The sequence below is a fragment of the Bos taurus genome, chromosome 11, assembly GCF_002263795.3.
Source record: "Bos taurus isolate L1 Dominette 01449 registration number 42190680 breed Hereford chromosome 11, ARS-UCD2.0, whole genome shotgun sequence".
Lineage (NCBI taxonomy): Eukaryota > Metazoa > Chordata > Mammalia > Artiodactyla > Bovidae > Bos > Bos taurus.
The window spans coordinates 70,770,271-70,786,350 of NC_037338.1; the positions used below are offsets into that span (position 1 = coordinate 70,770,271).

Sequence of the window (16,080 nt, forward strand, 5' to 3'; positions counted from 1 at the left end):
TGTCCTACACACCCACATGCTTCTCAGACTGAGTGGGTACAACCAAGCCTCCCAAACAAGGCAGCCTTTTCTCTGTGCCCCATGAGGACTGAAGCACAGAAGGACATGTGGGTAAGGGGTGCAAATGCGCGCACACACACACACACACAACCAATCTCCCGCAGGGGTTTCTCAGCCAACTTTATTCCCAGTCATCTGCAGACCTTCTGCTGGAGTTGAAATTAAAGTGAAGAGCCATCGTTCATGCCAAAACTCTGCTTCTGCCAATTGAGCTAGATATTTGCGGCAGCTTTTGGAATTTTTCCACTGGAGGCTGTGGCATGCTTTCTATTTAGAAAAAAAATTGCAGTAATTGGGTGATTCAGTGCCAGTGCAGTGGGTTGTCAAAAGACAAGAATTCTCACCCACAGGGTACAGCAAAGGGTCAATCCTCCACCTTTGCTGCAAAGCTGATTTTTTAAGTTTGGAAAATATTAAAGTCTTCAAGCCCTGTGTTGTTGCAGTGGATCATGACTCAAGAACGTGTTAAACTGGGTCCTGAGAATTCAGCTACCTCCCCCATGGACAGGCTGAAGCTCTAAATAAGGGAATCCCTCCTTTACCTGTTCAGATACTCAGACAGAGGTGACAGGGATCATCTCTTCCAAGGCATCCAAGAAAGTGTTGATGAGACTACCACGAGGGGCCACAACTTGCCCCTCTGTTGGGAAATGCCTGTGAACGCCCACCGTGAGATCGTGTTTGCCGTGTATCTGCTCTAATCCTCAGAGCAGAACTCAGGCCACTGTGGGGTGGAGTCACACCCCAGGCAGGAGGGTGGATCCTGGGAACTGCCTAGGCTGCAGGAAACCCTGGAAGTTTAAAGCCACCCAAGCAGGCAGGCCCTGGGTAAGTGTGTGAGAGCAGCCAGCTTCAGGGAACTTGTTTGAGGTAGGGATAAAACTTGTTCAGGACATCTCCCTGCATGGTTAGGCTGGCAGCATGCTGCCGAGGGTTGGGCCCCTATCATAGGCAAGCTTTCAGGAGGCAAGCAGTGTGGAGCCATCCAGCCTAGTGGTAAGAACTGGTCAGAAGGGGTCCTGCCCTGTCCGAGGTTTCGAGGCTGGCTTCCCGGAGGTCTAAAGAAACAACATAGAACCCCAGCTGCCAGGATATGAGACAGGGACCCAGCTGATGAAACTGGATGCTACGTGGGGACATAAACCCAGCAATGACAAGTCTAGTGATAGGATGAGAATGGGAAGCAAGATCTGAAAGAATGGAAAGTGAGGCTGATTTCCAGCCCGGGCCCTGCCACCCTCCCCCAAAAGGCCTTATCTTAGAGATTTTTGGCTGGTTTGAGTGTGGAGGGGTGGGAGGTGGGCTGAGTGTACCCAGCTGCAGTGATATGAGGAAAAAGTGGGCAGCTAGGAGCCAGGGAGCATATTGTGTAATGGAGGAGGCTCAGTATCTGATAGAATGCCCTGAAAAGGTCTGGAATGAACCACTGCTGCCTTCATGAGGGTGCCTGGCAGGTGGTTCTGTAAGAGGAGAGCCCCACCCCCATGAAAGCTAGGCTGGTAAAATAGCAGCCAACACCCACCCCTCCTGTCTGTCCTGCAGGCAGCAGTAGAGGGATCCAGGGCACCCAGGATTCCTGCCATCAGAAGTGAAGCAGCTGATGAGTTTTCCTCCCCCTACCTCCACTGAGCACCTGCTGTGCCAGGACAGGGCCAGGCTACCGCCATATATTCTCATATGTCATATAATGAGAGACCCAGAAACCTCTAGGCCCAGGCAGCAGGGGCAATGAACTAGTATAGCCATCAAGATGCCCAAGGACCCAAAGGCTTCAAGAATCCTGTCATCTTCCAGGAGAGTGGCAAAGGGGAGGGGTTGCTGAGGCCAAAGAGCTAGGGGTCAGTAAAGGTCTAAGATGAAGCAGTGCCAAGCTGGCCCAGGGGCAGATGAGCCAAAGATGTGTTTGGCTATCCCAACCCAACTATCCCAACTACGAGTTTCCCTTGTGGCTCAGAATCCTGGTAAAGAATCTTCCTACAATGTGGGAGACCCTGGTTCAACCCATGGTTAGGGAGGATCCCCTAGAGAAGGGAACAGCTACCCACTCCAGTATTCTGGCTGGAGAATTCCATGGACTGTATAGTCCATGCAGTCGCCAAGAGTCAGATACAACTGAGCGACTTTCACTTACCTTCCACTCACTCATCCCAACTACTGCATTCAGCCCAAATTACATTCTGAATTAAACTCTGTAAAAATAAATTAAATCCACCCCATTGAACCACTTGTGTGAAAATCCATTGTTTCACCTTTCTTGTGGCCAGGCCTTTCCTCAAACCTGTGTCTTTGGCTCTGCCTTGGAAAAAACTCACTGTTGGTGGCCATGTGGGGCAAGCCCAGCTCTAGAGCTTCTCAGATGGGTCACTCTTACCCGCCTTCTCCCGGTGCCTAAGACCTGCGTCCGTGTTGGGGCCAACCCACTTCCTGTCCTCTAGGGGAAGGGAGAGCAGAGATTTTTTGTTTTGTTTTGTCTTTTTTAATTAATTAAGCCAATGGACCCAACCTGTTAAAGACTTATGAGTCTGTTCTTTTTCTTCATAGTTAGAAACCAAGAAGGAATATTGAGTATAAAGGCAAAGCAAGTCCACATAGATTCATTTAAGGGGTGCATATCATACCCAGATTCTTCTTGGGGCCAACTCCTTTTCTTCTTGGAGGATGGGACGGCCATCCTCCATGCCCATGGGGACCCCAGAGCTGTGGAGAGGGAGGTGTTCAGCCCCCTCTTTATCCAACTCGTTAGTAATATAGCAAAGAGTACTGCCCCAAGGGAGAACCACAGTTTCCTAGTTCTGCCAAAAGGATTCATGGAGTAAAAAAGGTAAATATAATATTTAAGTGGAATAGTGATAGCTTTTTGCAAATATAAAAACAATCTTCAGAATGAAATATAACTTCCTTCCATAGCTTGGGTCTGTGTGGTTCTTTACTATAAGCATGATCTATATTCCTTCCTCGCATCATATACCCAGTCCAGAACCTAAAATAACCCACGTTGATAGGAAATTCAGGGCAGACACAGACCAAAGAGACTTTACTTTCATTGTGAAGAGCTTACGTTTGACAAGACTTGCCTCATAAACCCTACAAGGTGAATGAAAGGGATTTTGAGAAATATACTCTTCTTTCCTAAAATAACCCAGTATTTTTGTATGTATCAGGGGAGCTGGTGCCACGAATTATTAAGTGTCAACATGCTTGTCAATTAATCATCTGATTGACTGTATATAGGCTGCCAACACCCACTCTTATCTGCCAAAGCAAACTTATCAAAGGTAATATATTTTTAAGTAGCCCTACATCAAAGTCTGTTGAACTGCCATAAAGTAAATGTGTTTCAAGCCTATATTAACAGAACATGTTATACTGCACTATGGGTTCCTCCTTGTACTACCAGAAGTTTAAATAAAGTTCCATCAATCCATTCAGACAGTTTTATGAAATGTAATTAAAGATGCATTGCACACGCAAAGGAGCAAACAGTTAATTCACTCGGGACTCTAATTCAATTTTATGGAGGACCCTGGATGCTGCTGGCTTGATTACACTCATGGACTTCAGAAGGTAACTTTACCATAGTCTGTGGGCCTGGCATCAGGTGACTGAAGAAGTTGACCACCCTGGTAGTCTGGGTTCCAAATGCTGTAATTTCAGACATCCTTGAAGTCTGGCACCCAAGGCAACAGTCTGACCGGAAAGCAACAATTCTAAGGACTGAGGTAATGCCCCTAGACAAACCAGACGGGCCTGAAGCGACGGACGCAGAACAGAACGGAAGCAGAAGGAGAAAGAAGGGAGGAAGTGGTGAATGTGATCCTTGCCCTGGGAGCCAAACTCTCCCTCCCCTCCTGGTTGGGCTGGAGACCTGACACCTCCGTTGACCCGCCCTGTGACCTGGCTTTACAGGCTCATTTCTTCATCTACCAGGCAGTAATAACAACGCTAACCAACTAATCCTGCCATCTGTAAGACATGAGCAAACCTGCCTTTTCTAAACCATCTTTGGAGCCATCTGGGGGGACTGAAGTCGTAAGCCCTCTGTCATCTTTGTTTTTGGTCTTCAGTTCTGCCGTCTCCGCATGCTAAGATTCTGATTAAGAAAAGAACTCAGGACCATTTCCCCCTCCTAGATCTGTGCTTTGATCCTTAGAGAGAGATAAAAACAGCTGTCAAACTCCACTAGAATTGACTTCCTTCTTTGAAGAATTCCGTGTCTTTCAAAGTGAAAAGACTTTAAAACATTTTGCTGGCAATCGCAACTACATATGTCAAACATACCAAACAGGGGAAAAGCAAATTAAGCTTCTGAATCTCCCATTTATTCCCACATTGAGTTGTAAGTGATCTGTCAGTCAGCTGGTAGGAATGACTGGCATGTCTTCAGAATAGCAGGTTTTACTGGGATAAGACTAGAGTTAATCATAATTATTTTTTTGTAACACTCTACTTTTTCAAAATACAATTATCTACATTGTTTCATTAGATCTTTGGGGGCAAAAAATCCTAGGAGATGAACAAAGTCAGTATTTTTTCACTGCCTTTTACAAATGGAGTAAAAGAGAGGCTGAGAGATGTCAGATGTTTTCCTCCAAAGACACACTGTCAGCCTGTGGCAAAGAAAGTCCCCTATTCTCTGGCCAGAGAGAATTGCAACATTGCAACAATGTTCAGATTATTCTGGGGAACAGTCTAGGAAAACCACAAACTTCTCTGGAAGAAATTCTGTTTTCTCCAACTTTTACAGAAAGGAAATTATGTTTCATATCCAGCCAAAGTCTAGCTATAGCGCTAGCCATTCCTATTAAACTAACTTAGATGGAAACTCAAAATTTCCAAGAAAATTTAAAAAAATAATAATCCCCTCTATGCACCTCAACCACATAAAACTCTCCCTGGCATTAAGGAAAAAAAAGCATTTTCAAAAAATATTTGTTGCTCATTGCCATGACCCCCAGAGTGGGCTTCCAGGTGAAGCCTTCTGGCAGGAGCAGACGAAGCCTTACTCTGGAGACACCTCTTCTACTTTATTGTCAGTGTCCCAGAGCAGTAAAAAACTGCTGGATGAGACAAAAAGGAAATACAGCCCCTGAGAAACAAATTGCCTTCATGAAAATTATTTATCTGGCTTTTTTTTTTTTTTTTTTCTCCTTTGGAAGGGGAAAGGATTGGCTATGTTTACAAAACCTGGTGATATGTTAAAGCTTTGGTTCAGTTAACAGCTTCTGACAACAGCCCACAGAGGTGCTGAATCACTTTCTGGATGTAAAAATTCTCAAGGAGAACCCAAGGTGACGCTAATAATAGCCGTCAACCCACAGAGAGGTAATTATACAGCTGTGATTAAAGCAAAACAAAACCTTCAAATGTTGTAACTTTTTTCACTGGAACACCAGGTGGTAGGATACAGAGAAACCATAATGCCCTCTGAGTAAGCCCCAGTGACGATACGGACCAAACTGGGCCCCCTGAATGATCCCTGACTCAGAAATGCCCACCTGATGAGCAATCTGTACACACAGTGATGCTGCCCTGCCAGCCTGTGCAGGGACTCCTGAAGCCCTGCTGAGAACAGGCAATCAGGACACTGCTTCTGCAACCTGTCTGATCCTGGGCAGATCAGACTCCCAGGTGCCTCACTCCAGGGACAGGTCTATAGCTGAGAATAAAAATCTGATTTTTAACAAGCACCTTGCTTCCTGTCTCCCTCCCTTCTCCAGTCTCCATGGCTCTTCCCAAACAAAGGTTTCATCAACTGCATTTGAGAAATACTGACTTAGGGATGCTCATTCCCAAGTGTGGACTAGTCTGGGACCCTAACGACCACTCAGAGCACTGAAGCTGTGGCTCAGGTGCTTCAGAGTGTGTAAGGATAACCGAGGTTTCTGATTCAGTTGGCCTGGAGTATGACCCAAGGGTCCCCCCTTTAACAAGCATTAGAGATACTGCTGTTGCCAGCAGGCCATGGTCCACATGGTGTCTACACCTTCCCCAGGACAACAGCCTCCAATAATGATGGCATACCTGAAACCTTCCCCTTTTCCCAATCTTCTGCCTGCCCTTGAACCTCTGCCAAAGCACGAGATCTTGCCAAAACACTGCCTGGCTATAGCAAGCTCTGAATAAAGAGTCTTTGTACTTCTCATTTGGTTGGTCTTCATTGATTTCCACACTTCCTATCCCACACGCACAAGATTGATAAGGGAAGATCAGAGAGGTTGACAAGTGGCTCCAAGGCCACGCACCAGAAGCAACAGTGCCTGAACTTGAGTCTAGCCTGACTCCAGTACCTGGCCTCCATCAGTCTCGGTCCCCAGCCAGGACACCCCAGGGCTGCCAGGTGGGGATAGCTGACAGGCCAGACACCCACAGGGCCAAAGCCATTGCTGCTTTCTACTCCTCTGATTTTACTGTGATTTCAGAATTTGGTCACCCATTAGAATCACTTGAGAAAAGAGAAGACAGAAAAGAAATGGGAAAAGAAACTGTGAGATACACACACACACACACACACACACACACCCCGGAATACCATTTAGTCACGAGAAAGAAGGAAACCCTGCCATCTGCAACAACTTGAATGAAACTTCAGGGCATTATGCAAAGTGAAATGTCAGATAGAGAAAGATAAATACTCCATGATTTCACTTACATGTGGAACCAAAAAAGGTGAATTCAAAAAACAGACAGTAGAATGGTGGTTACCAGGGGCTGAGGAGGTAGGGGGCAGGGGCAGGGGGCTGTGCTATGGGGAGATATTAATCAAATTGTATAAATTTCTAGTTATAAGGCTAATAAATTCTGGGAATCTAACATACAACATGGCTATTACTGCTAATTATTCTGTGTTATATAGATGACTGTTACCAAGAGAGTAAATATTAAATGTTCTCAACACACAAAAACAGTAGTGATTGTGTGACCAGATGGACGTTTTAGTTAATGCTATGGTGGTAATCATTTTGCAATATATAAATGTATCAAACAATACGTTGTGAAACCAAGACTAGTCATCAGTTAGACCCATTAAATTATAACTTGCTTAATAAATAATAACTGTAACCTGGCTTTACGGACTAAGCTCACTTCAATTGTTTTTACAAAAACTTGTGTGTCTTCCAAGCATTATGTATTATTGTTTGCCCAAGTTGTTTTTCAGGAACTTGGAGTCAGCTGTTGCCCAGCTCAAGCCAGTTAAGACTGGTTGGGACCACCCATCCTCCAAATGGGCATGTGTAAATGTCATGACCTCTTGATGTCACAGGGCCAAAAACTACACTCTCAGAACATGCTAAGGCCATCGTCTTTTGAACATGTGTCCCACTCCAGTATTCTTGCCTGGAAAATCCCATAGACGGAAGAGCCTGGTAGGCTGCAGTCCATGGGGTCGCTAAGAGTCGGACACGACTGAGCGACTTCACTTTCATTTTTCACTTTCATGCATTGGAGAAGGAAATGGCAACCCACTCCAGTGTTCTTGCCTGGAGAATCCCAGGGACGGGGGAGCCTGGTGGGCTGCCGTCTCAGGGGTGGCACAGAGTTGGACACGACTGAAGTGACTTCACAGCAGCAGCAGCAGCCCATGAAGAAGCATGTAGCTTAGTTGAACCTGCACAGAGCAACAGTCTTGTATCTCCAGTCTCCAATCACCCTTCCCCACACTCCCCATGCCTCAGACCATCACCACCCCCCCACCCTCCCACCCACCCCTCTCACTTCTGTATCCTGCAAACATGTATACCTGTGGCGGATTCATTTCAATATTTGGCAAAACCAATACAATATTGTAAAGTTTAAAAATAAAATAAAATTTTTTAAAAAATAAAAATTTTTTAAAAATAAAAGTTCAAAAAATAAATAAATAAATAAACAAAAACAGAAAAAGCAGCTGCCTTGGCCCTACCCCATATGGATTGAATCAAAACCCCCACGGGCGGGCCCAAACCTCAGCATTTTTTCAGATCTCACTGGATGATTCTGAAGTGTAATCAGAATGGAGAAACATTTCTTCACTCAGGAGACAAGAAATGAAGCAGGGAAGAGAGAATAAGAGAAGTGGAGCCTGTAAGAAAATGTCAAAAACTCCCAAGCAAGGAAGACAAGCCTTTGTTCCTTGATTCTGACACTGGAGAAAGAGAAAGTAAGACAGACAGAGAGAGAGAAAAAAGCTCTTCCATTGCTCAAGGCTGTATTCCCACCCCAAGGGCATCTTGTAAGTAGAGCTCCTGGCTGCACACAACCAAGCAAAGAATGGAGTGGGCTCTGCTCAAACCCGCCATGTTTTCAGGACAGTCTTCATTCCCAATAAGCCTCATTCTTCCAGGCACTCCTGACAGGCCCAGGTTACTAATAAACTGTCTTCCCTTTGCTTTAAAAGTAATGATTCAGGAACTTTTTTTTTTTTTAATTGGATTATAGTTGCTCTACCACGTTTCGCCAGCCTCTGCTGTGCAATGAAGTGAGTCAGCTGTATATGTACATAGGCCCCTCCCTCTTGGATCTCCCTCCCACGCTGCTCCATCCCATCTCACCAGGTCATCACAGAGCTGGGCTCCCTGTGCTGTCCAACAGGTTCCCACTAGCTGGGTGCTTTACACATGGCAGTACACCAATCACAATCTCCTGGCTTATTTCCACCCCACTGCCCCACCCTGTGTCCACACATCCATTCCCTACATCCACCTCTCTATTCTTGCAAATAGGATCATCTCTACCATTTTCCTAGGTTCCACATAATTTCCTGAGGCACCCAGAAGCATCCAGCCCCTCCCCACTGATTTGTGCCAGGAGTGTCACCCACAGAGCCCAGCTGCCCAGAGACTAGATTAAATCCTAAGATAGTGAAGGAAAAAAAAAAAACCACACATAAAGATTTATTCTTTGCTTTTCAGATGTTTTCAGTTAAACACCCAACTATGAGGATGGGTACAAAGTATAGGAGATGGAAAGCTTCCGGTTTGAAGACAGAAGGCAGAACAAGTGCAGGAAGACAGGGCAATGTCTCTGAGTTTAACTTCTGCCTTCAAAATCCCTCAGCTCCTACAGTTCTATCGGGCTTCCCAGGTGGCGCTAGTGGTAAGGAACCCACCTGCCAATGCTGGAGACATAATAGGCTCGGGTTCCATCCCTGGGTCAGGAAGGTCTTCTTGAGGAGGGCAGGGTAACCTACTCCAGTATTCTTGCCTGGGAAATCCCATGAGCAGAGGAGCCTGGCAGGCTAGGGCTACAGTTCATGGGGTCACAAAGAGTCGGACACAACTGAAGCAACTTAGCACGAATGTCTACAGTTATAAAAAAATTCTGGAATGTTCTGACAGGCTCTAGGAACTTTTTTTTTCTTAAAAAAAATTTTAGCTCCTCAACCAGGGATTGAATCCTCACCCCGTGCATGGGAAGGTGAAGTCTTAACCACTGGATGCCAAGGAAGTCCCTAAGGCTCTAGGATCTGGACCAGCAGAAAAAGTCAGTCTCCCAACCAAACCGAAAAAGCCTACTTAGAGTCCAAGCAGACTCAATTAATTAAATTGTGTAAAATCAGCCTCTTGGGTATCTTTGATGGGTTCACCAGCTAGCAGGTCTTTAACCTCAGCCAATCAGAATCAACGGGAAAAGGCAATGGCACCCCACTCCAGTACTGTTGCCTGGAAAATCCCATGGACAGAGGAGCCTGGTGGGCTGCAGTCCATGGGGTCGCTAAGAGTCGGACATGACTGAGTGACTTCACTTTCATGTATTGGAGAAGGAAATGGCAACCCACTCCAGTGTTCTTGCCTGGAGAATCCCAGGGATGGGGGAGCCTGGTGGGCTGCCATCTATGAGGTCGCACAGAGTCGGACACGACTGAAGCGACTTAGCAGCAGCAGCAGCAGTCAGAATCAACAAAGGGCGAGGTGGTGCAGGGGGAAGCCCCAGCAAAGGTCACAAGGAGGTGAGAAGCCGCTCAGGCTGGGACTGGAATTACCCACACACTTAAGCCGCCTATTAAAAGCCCAAGTCCCAGGATGACTGCACCACGGCTAGCCTCACCCCAGGGCATTTATGCCAAGGGGAGGGGAGAGCCTAGTTATGCAGTGGCAACACCACATAATGAAAAAGAGGCTTCCCCAGATGGGGGCATCCAGGGGTTTGGAAATAATTGAGTTGGTTCAAAGCTTCCCAGCCTGCTCTGGGCTATACTCTCAGGAGGGGCTCAGAACACTGAAGTGGACCTGATGCTGAACCTGGGGGCGGGTGACAGTGGAGAGGGGTCCACTGGTGGGCCTGCCAGAAAACTTGCTGGTCTGAAGCCGGGCCTCGGGGACTTGCCTTCGGATCTGCCCTAGAGGTGCTATGGCTCCTTGGTTGGCACTGGGATGTTGCCCCTTCAGCCTTCACCGTACCATGTGTTAGAGGTTATGATCTGAGCTCTAATTCTTCCTGGTCATACTGTTGTCAACCTGTCACTGGCCCTAGGCAAGACAGAGCCACGCTCACTGTGTCCAGAACCCCAGCCTGAGACATTGTTCCCCTCTCACTGCCAGGACCCCGTCTCCCATTCTCTCATCACTCCATCAGTGGCTCCACCTTTGTGTTCTGGGCCAGCCCACACCCAACACACCTCTCCAACTCCATGATCTGACCCAGCCAGATTAACCTGTGTGGTTTCAGAGCTCCCACAAGACATGTGCACATCTGGAGCTTTATTCTTCATCCGGTCCTTTAAGTTTCAAGGGTGAGGGCTCCTCTGGTGGCTCAGTGGTAAAGAATCTACCTGCCAATGCAGGAGACATGGATTTGATCCCTGATCCAGGAAGATCCCACATATTGAATGACAACTAAACCCGTGTGCCACCTACTGAGCCTGTGCTCTAGAGCCCAAGAGCCACAACTACTGCACCCACGTGCCACAACTACTGAAGCCCGCGTGCCCTAGGGCCCGTACTCCACAACGGGAGAAGCCACTGCAATGAGAAGCCCCTGCAGCACAACTGGAGGGCACCCCTGCTCGCCGCAACTAGAGAAAACCCTGTGCAGCAACAAAGCCCAAGCACAGCCAAAAATAAATAAGTGAATAGAGTTTAAAAAAAGTTTCAAGTGTGAAACATAAGCTAGTCCTCTTCAGAAACTAGCCAGAAAGTCACCTTCCAGAGAAGGCTTTTAGTAATGCCAATGTCAGTATCAAACTCTCCTTGCCTTTAGATCCTTTAAAAGGTTCCCACAAATAAAATAAAATAAAATAAAATAAAAGGTTCCCACAGGACCAGCAGATGCCGCACTGAAGATATTGTAAAGCAGGAGCAGGATGCTTCCAGAGATGCTTGCGTTCACCCTACATCAGGCTTATGACGCTGGATTTGAGTGACCAGCTCAGGGTCTCTGGGTGCAGCAGGGCTTCTCCAGCTTTTCACAGACAGGAGCTATGCTGCAACATGGTCTGCCACATGGGGGGGTCTGTGCCACACTTTTTCTCCCTAGTTCTTTGTCTCAGTAGCATCAGCAACTGGTTTTACTATTGCCATGTTTTGTTTTCTTTCTTGAATTCTTTGTGTGTCAGTCAGTTCAGTCACTCAGTCATGTTCAACTCTTTGCGACCCCATGGACAACAAGCACGCCAGGCTTCCCCATCCATCACCAACTCCCAGAGCTTGCTCAAAATCATGTCCATCGAGTCGGTGATGCCATCCAACCATCTCATCTTCTGTTGTCCCCTTCTCCTCCTGCCTTCAATCTTTCCCAGCATCAGGTACACATCCTTTATGTGTACAATACTATATTTTGACTTCTCTATACATTACAATGAATTTACCACCAAAGGTTTTCATCACCTTACGATTAATCCTCTTACCCCTTTTTGCCCATCCCCGCTACAACCCTTCTTCTATGGTAACTAGTACTCCGTTTTCTGTAACTATTTGCTTCTGTTTAGTTTGTTCGTTTGTTTGTTTTGCTTTTGTTCTTTCATATTCCACAGATGAGTGAAATCTTAAGGTATTTGTCTTTCTCCACTTGATTTATTTCACTTATCGTAATACCTCCAAGTTTCACCCATGTTGTTGCAGGATTTCATCTTTTTTATGGTTTAGTATTACAGTGTGTGTGTGTGTATGTGTGTGTGCAGGTGCACACATATGTTACACGTGTGGGCAGCGCGTGTGCTGCATCATCTTTATCCATTCACCCAAAATTGGGCACTTAGGGTGTTTCCATATCGCGTTCTGTTTTCTTTGGCACAAACCTAACTATTGAAAAATTCTCTGAGGTAAGAAAAAAATACAAGATAATAAAACCTTAGAAAAATAAGCAATTCTTTTATTTCTACTTCAAAATATATTATATACATCTGGAACTCTAAGGGAAAATAGACCAGGAGATTATTCCATCATAAAAAATAAAATAAGATAAAAATAACAGTCGCCCATCCCAGATCCACCTTTAACCCAGAAGAAAGGGGCCTGAGCTGCCAGTTGTCCGGCTGTTGGATGCCTTCCCCCCCGTCGATGACCTCGGGGCTTCCTCACGGGGATTCTGTGTCTAAGAGCTCCTGGAGCATTTTGAGGACTTGCTTTGGCTGGCCGGCAGCCAAGTCCTGCAGCCGGGAGCCCATCTGCTCCTGAAGGCTCCTGCACAGCCGGCAGACGGCCCTGCGGACATTCCCGCTGTGCCCGGGCAGGACGCCGTTCCCCATCATGCTGTTCAGGAAGTACCAGAGGACTGGAAGGACGTGGCGCTCCACGGCCTGAGGCTTTCGGGGGTAAACCGAGGCCACCATCACTGTCATACAGAAAAGAGGGACAGTTACTTGAATCAGGCACTCTCTCCCTCTCTCACCGCCTTCTCTTGGAAGGGGACACCAACTCTGTCCTCCAAAAGGCAGGCAACCCAGGGGGCCGACTGCCTGGGTCATTAGACACATGACCTAGGGCTCACAACTTGCTTTAGGACCCATGGAAATATTTTAAATTCTTTTAAAATCAGAAGGAAAAAAAAGTATGAAGTTGTCTAACCTGCTCTATATTTGAGTTCATATCAACCAATCATAAATATAATTTTAAACTTTGGGTCTGTTGGTTTATGGAGGAGGGGACCTGCTCTATATTTGAGTTCATATCAACCAATCATAAATATAATTTTAAACTTTGGGTCTGTTGGTTTATGGAGGAGGGGACCTGCTCTATATTTGAGTTCATATCAACCAATCATAAATATAATTTTAAACTTTGGGTCTGTTGGTTTATGGAGGAGGGGACCTGCTCTATATTTGAGTTCATATCAACCAATCATAAATATAATTTTAAACTTTGGGTCTGTTGGTTTATGGAGGAGGGGGTATGCAAAGGCAAAAGAGCTCAGAGCCTGTGACGGAGTAATTGGTCCCGGAAGCCCAGGGCAAAGGGAAGGTGCAGGCACATCTGGGCTGCAATCCTCTCTGCTATTTACTAGCCGTGTGAGCTTGAGAAAGCCACCCAACCTGTCTGAGCCTATCCCCTAACCTGTAAAGTGAGGAAAAGAATTCTGAACCAAAGTCTTGAGATTGTTAGATAATAGATGCAGGTGAAGTGCCTGTGCGGGTATGCACATGACGGAGAAGCTAGCCCTAGAAGTGCTTTAATCTGCATTACCACCTAGGAGAACTCACACAGAGAAAACTTGTTCTAGGAAGAAAGATCAGGATTCTCTCAAATGAAGCATTCTGGAAAATAAAACTGCCAGCAGGAGATAAGACCATCATGGCCTCCCTGGTGTCTCAATGCCAAATCTCATGACAAGCCCAGTAGTAACTCAGGAGGCACAAACGTGCTTTGTAAACCATCAAGCTCTGCACGGATCCTCATTCAGAGTCGTTCATTCAAATGATGAACCCTCCAAATCTGGTTACCCCAGGCCCCCTGCCTTCTCTAAACCCTGGAAAACTCAGAGACAGGCTAAAACCTGCCAGCAAGCCCTCCATCACACAGAAAGTGCCAGGGCTGCCCCCAATGTCAAGGCCATGTCAAGGGGTACCCCACGCCGCTTCAGACAGGTTGCTAGAGCCCTCAGCTTTGGTCGCATCAACTAAAGTGCGTTCATGCTAACAATGCTTGCTTGACAATCAGCACACTCTGCGTGTCATTCTGCCAAAGGATAAGTGTTGGTGAAGGCAAAGACTGCTGAGAGAAGCACTTGATTTATTTATGGGCAAAGAAACTGGAAGCTTTCCTGAGCTGAGACACATCCTGGAAACTAGCACTGCCTGAGCCTGAGCCCGGGGCTCAGAGGTTTCTATCGTGACTCCATTTCACTCTCACCTGAGAGGCAGGACAGTCGTCTGTTTCACAGAGAAGGAAACCAACACTCAGGGGTCAAGGAGATGGCCCAAGACCCCACAGCTAACAAGGGCAGAAGGCAGAAGCCAAGCCTGCCTTGACTCCCAAGCCCACCCTCTTCCCACTGCTCGCTGCCCCAGATTTCTAGGAGTACCACATTTCAGGGGCTGGTCTGGAGTTTTATTTTTTAGAGAGACCCCCAATTTGTCCTTCCTTCATCAACTCAACTTCATCCAATCCCCCAGGATACTTTGCAGCATGTGCCCCTGTGATTTCAGAGCCAGCCTGGGACAGTGGTGAACCAGCGAGGATGGCCTGGCCCCCCTCAGCTCAGCCTGAGGCCTTCCCTGTGCCATCTCCCATGGAATGTGTATCTTGACTTTCTGGCCATACCCTCAGGGTTCCTGTACCCCACACTGCGGGCCTCTTGGGGCATGCCCAGTAACACAGTTCAGTTCAGTCGCTCAGTCGTGTCCAATTCTTTGCGACCCCATGGACTGCAAGCACACCAGGCCTCCCCGTCCATCACCAACTCCCGGAGTTTACTCAAACTCATGCCCATTGAGTCGGTGATGCCATCCAACCATCTCATCCTCTGTCATCCCCTTCTCCTCCTCAATCTCCTCCTCCTGCCTTCAATCTTTCCCAGCATCAGGGTCTTTTCCAATGAGTCCGCTCTTCACATCAAGTGGCCAAAGTATTGGAGTTTCAGCTTCAACATCAGTCCTTCCAATGAACATTCAGGACTGATTTCCTTTAGGATTGACTGGTTGGATCTCCTTGCAGTCCAAGGGACTCTCAAGAGTCTTCTCCAACACCACAGTTCAAAAGCATCAATTCTTTGGCACTCAGCTTTCTTTATAGTCCAACTCTCACATCCATACATGACTACTGAAAAAAACATAGCCTTGACTATACGGACCTTTGTTGGCAAAGTAATGTCTGTTTTTTAATATGCTATCTAGGTTGGTCATAACTTTTCTTCCAAGGAGGAAGCATCTTTTTATTTCATGGCTGCAATCACCATCTGCAGTGATTTTGGAGCCCAAAAAAATAAAGTCTAACACTGTTTCCACTGTTTATCCAACTGTTTGCCATGAAGTGATGGGACCGGATGCCATGATCTTAGTTTTCTGAATGTTGGGCTTTAAGCCAACTTTTTCACTCTCCTCTTTCACTTTCATCAAGAGGCTCTTTAGTTCTTCGCTTTCTGCCATAAGGGTGGTGTCATCTGCATATCTGAGGTTATTGATATTTCTCCCAGCAATCTTGATTCCAGCTTGTGTTTCTTCCAGTCCAGCGTTTCTCATGATGTACTCTGCATAGAAGTTAAATAAGCACTGTGACAATATACAGCCTTAACCTACTCCTTTTCTATTTGGAACCAGTCTGTTGTTCCATGTCCAGTTCTAACTGTTGCTTCCTGACCTGCATACAGGTTTCTCAAGAAGCAGGTCAAGTGGTCTGGTATTTCCATCTCTTGAAGAATCTTCCACAGTTTATTGTGATCCACACAGTCAAAGGCTTTGGCATAGTCGATAAAGCAGAAATAGATGTTTTTCTGGAACTCTCTTCCTTTTTCCATGATCCAGCGGATGTTGGCAATTTGAGCTCTACCTTTTCTAAAACCAGCTTGAACATCTGGAAGTTCATGGTTCACATATTGTTGAAGCCTGGTTTGGAGAATTTTGAGCATTACTTTGCTAGCGTGTGAGATGAGTGCAATTGTGTGGTAGTTTGA

At 46.4% G+C, this 16,080-nt stretch overlaps 1 protein-coding gene across 1 annotated transcript in view; it reads right to left on the reverse strand.

The window, feature by feature from the left end:
* Positions 1-12,415: 12,415 nt before the first annotated feature.
* The window catches only part of TOGARAM2 (TOG array regulator of axonemal microtubules 2), a 45,400-nt gene continuing 41,735 nt past the window's right edge, over positions 12,416-16,080 (reverse strand). Inside the window, 1 exon segment of the mRNA XM_024999762.1 lies at positions 12,416-12,807. Within this exon segment, the coding sequence (XP_024855530.1) occupies positions 12,416-12,807 (392 nt within the window).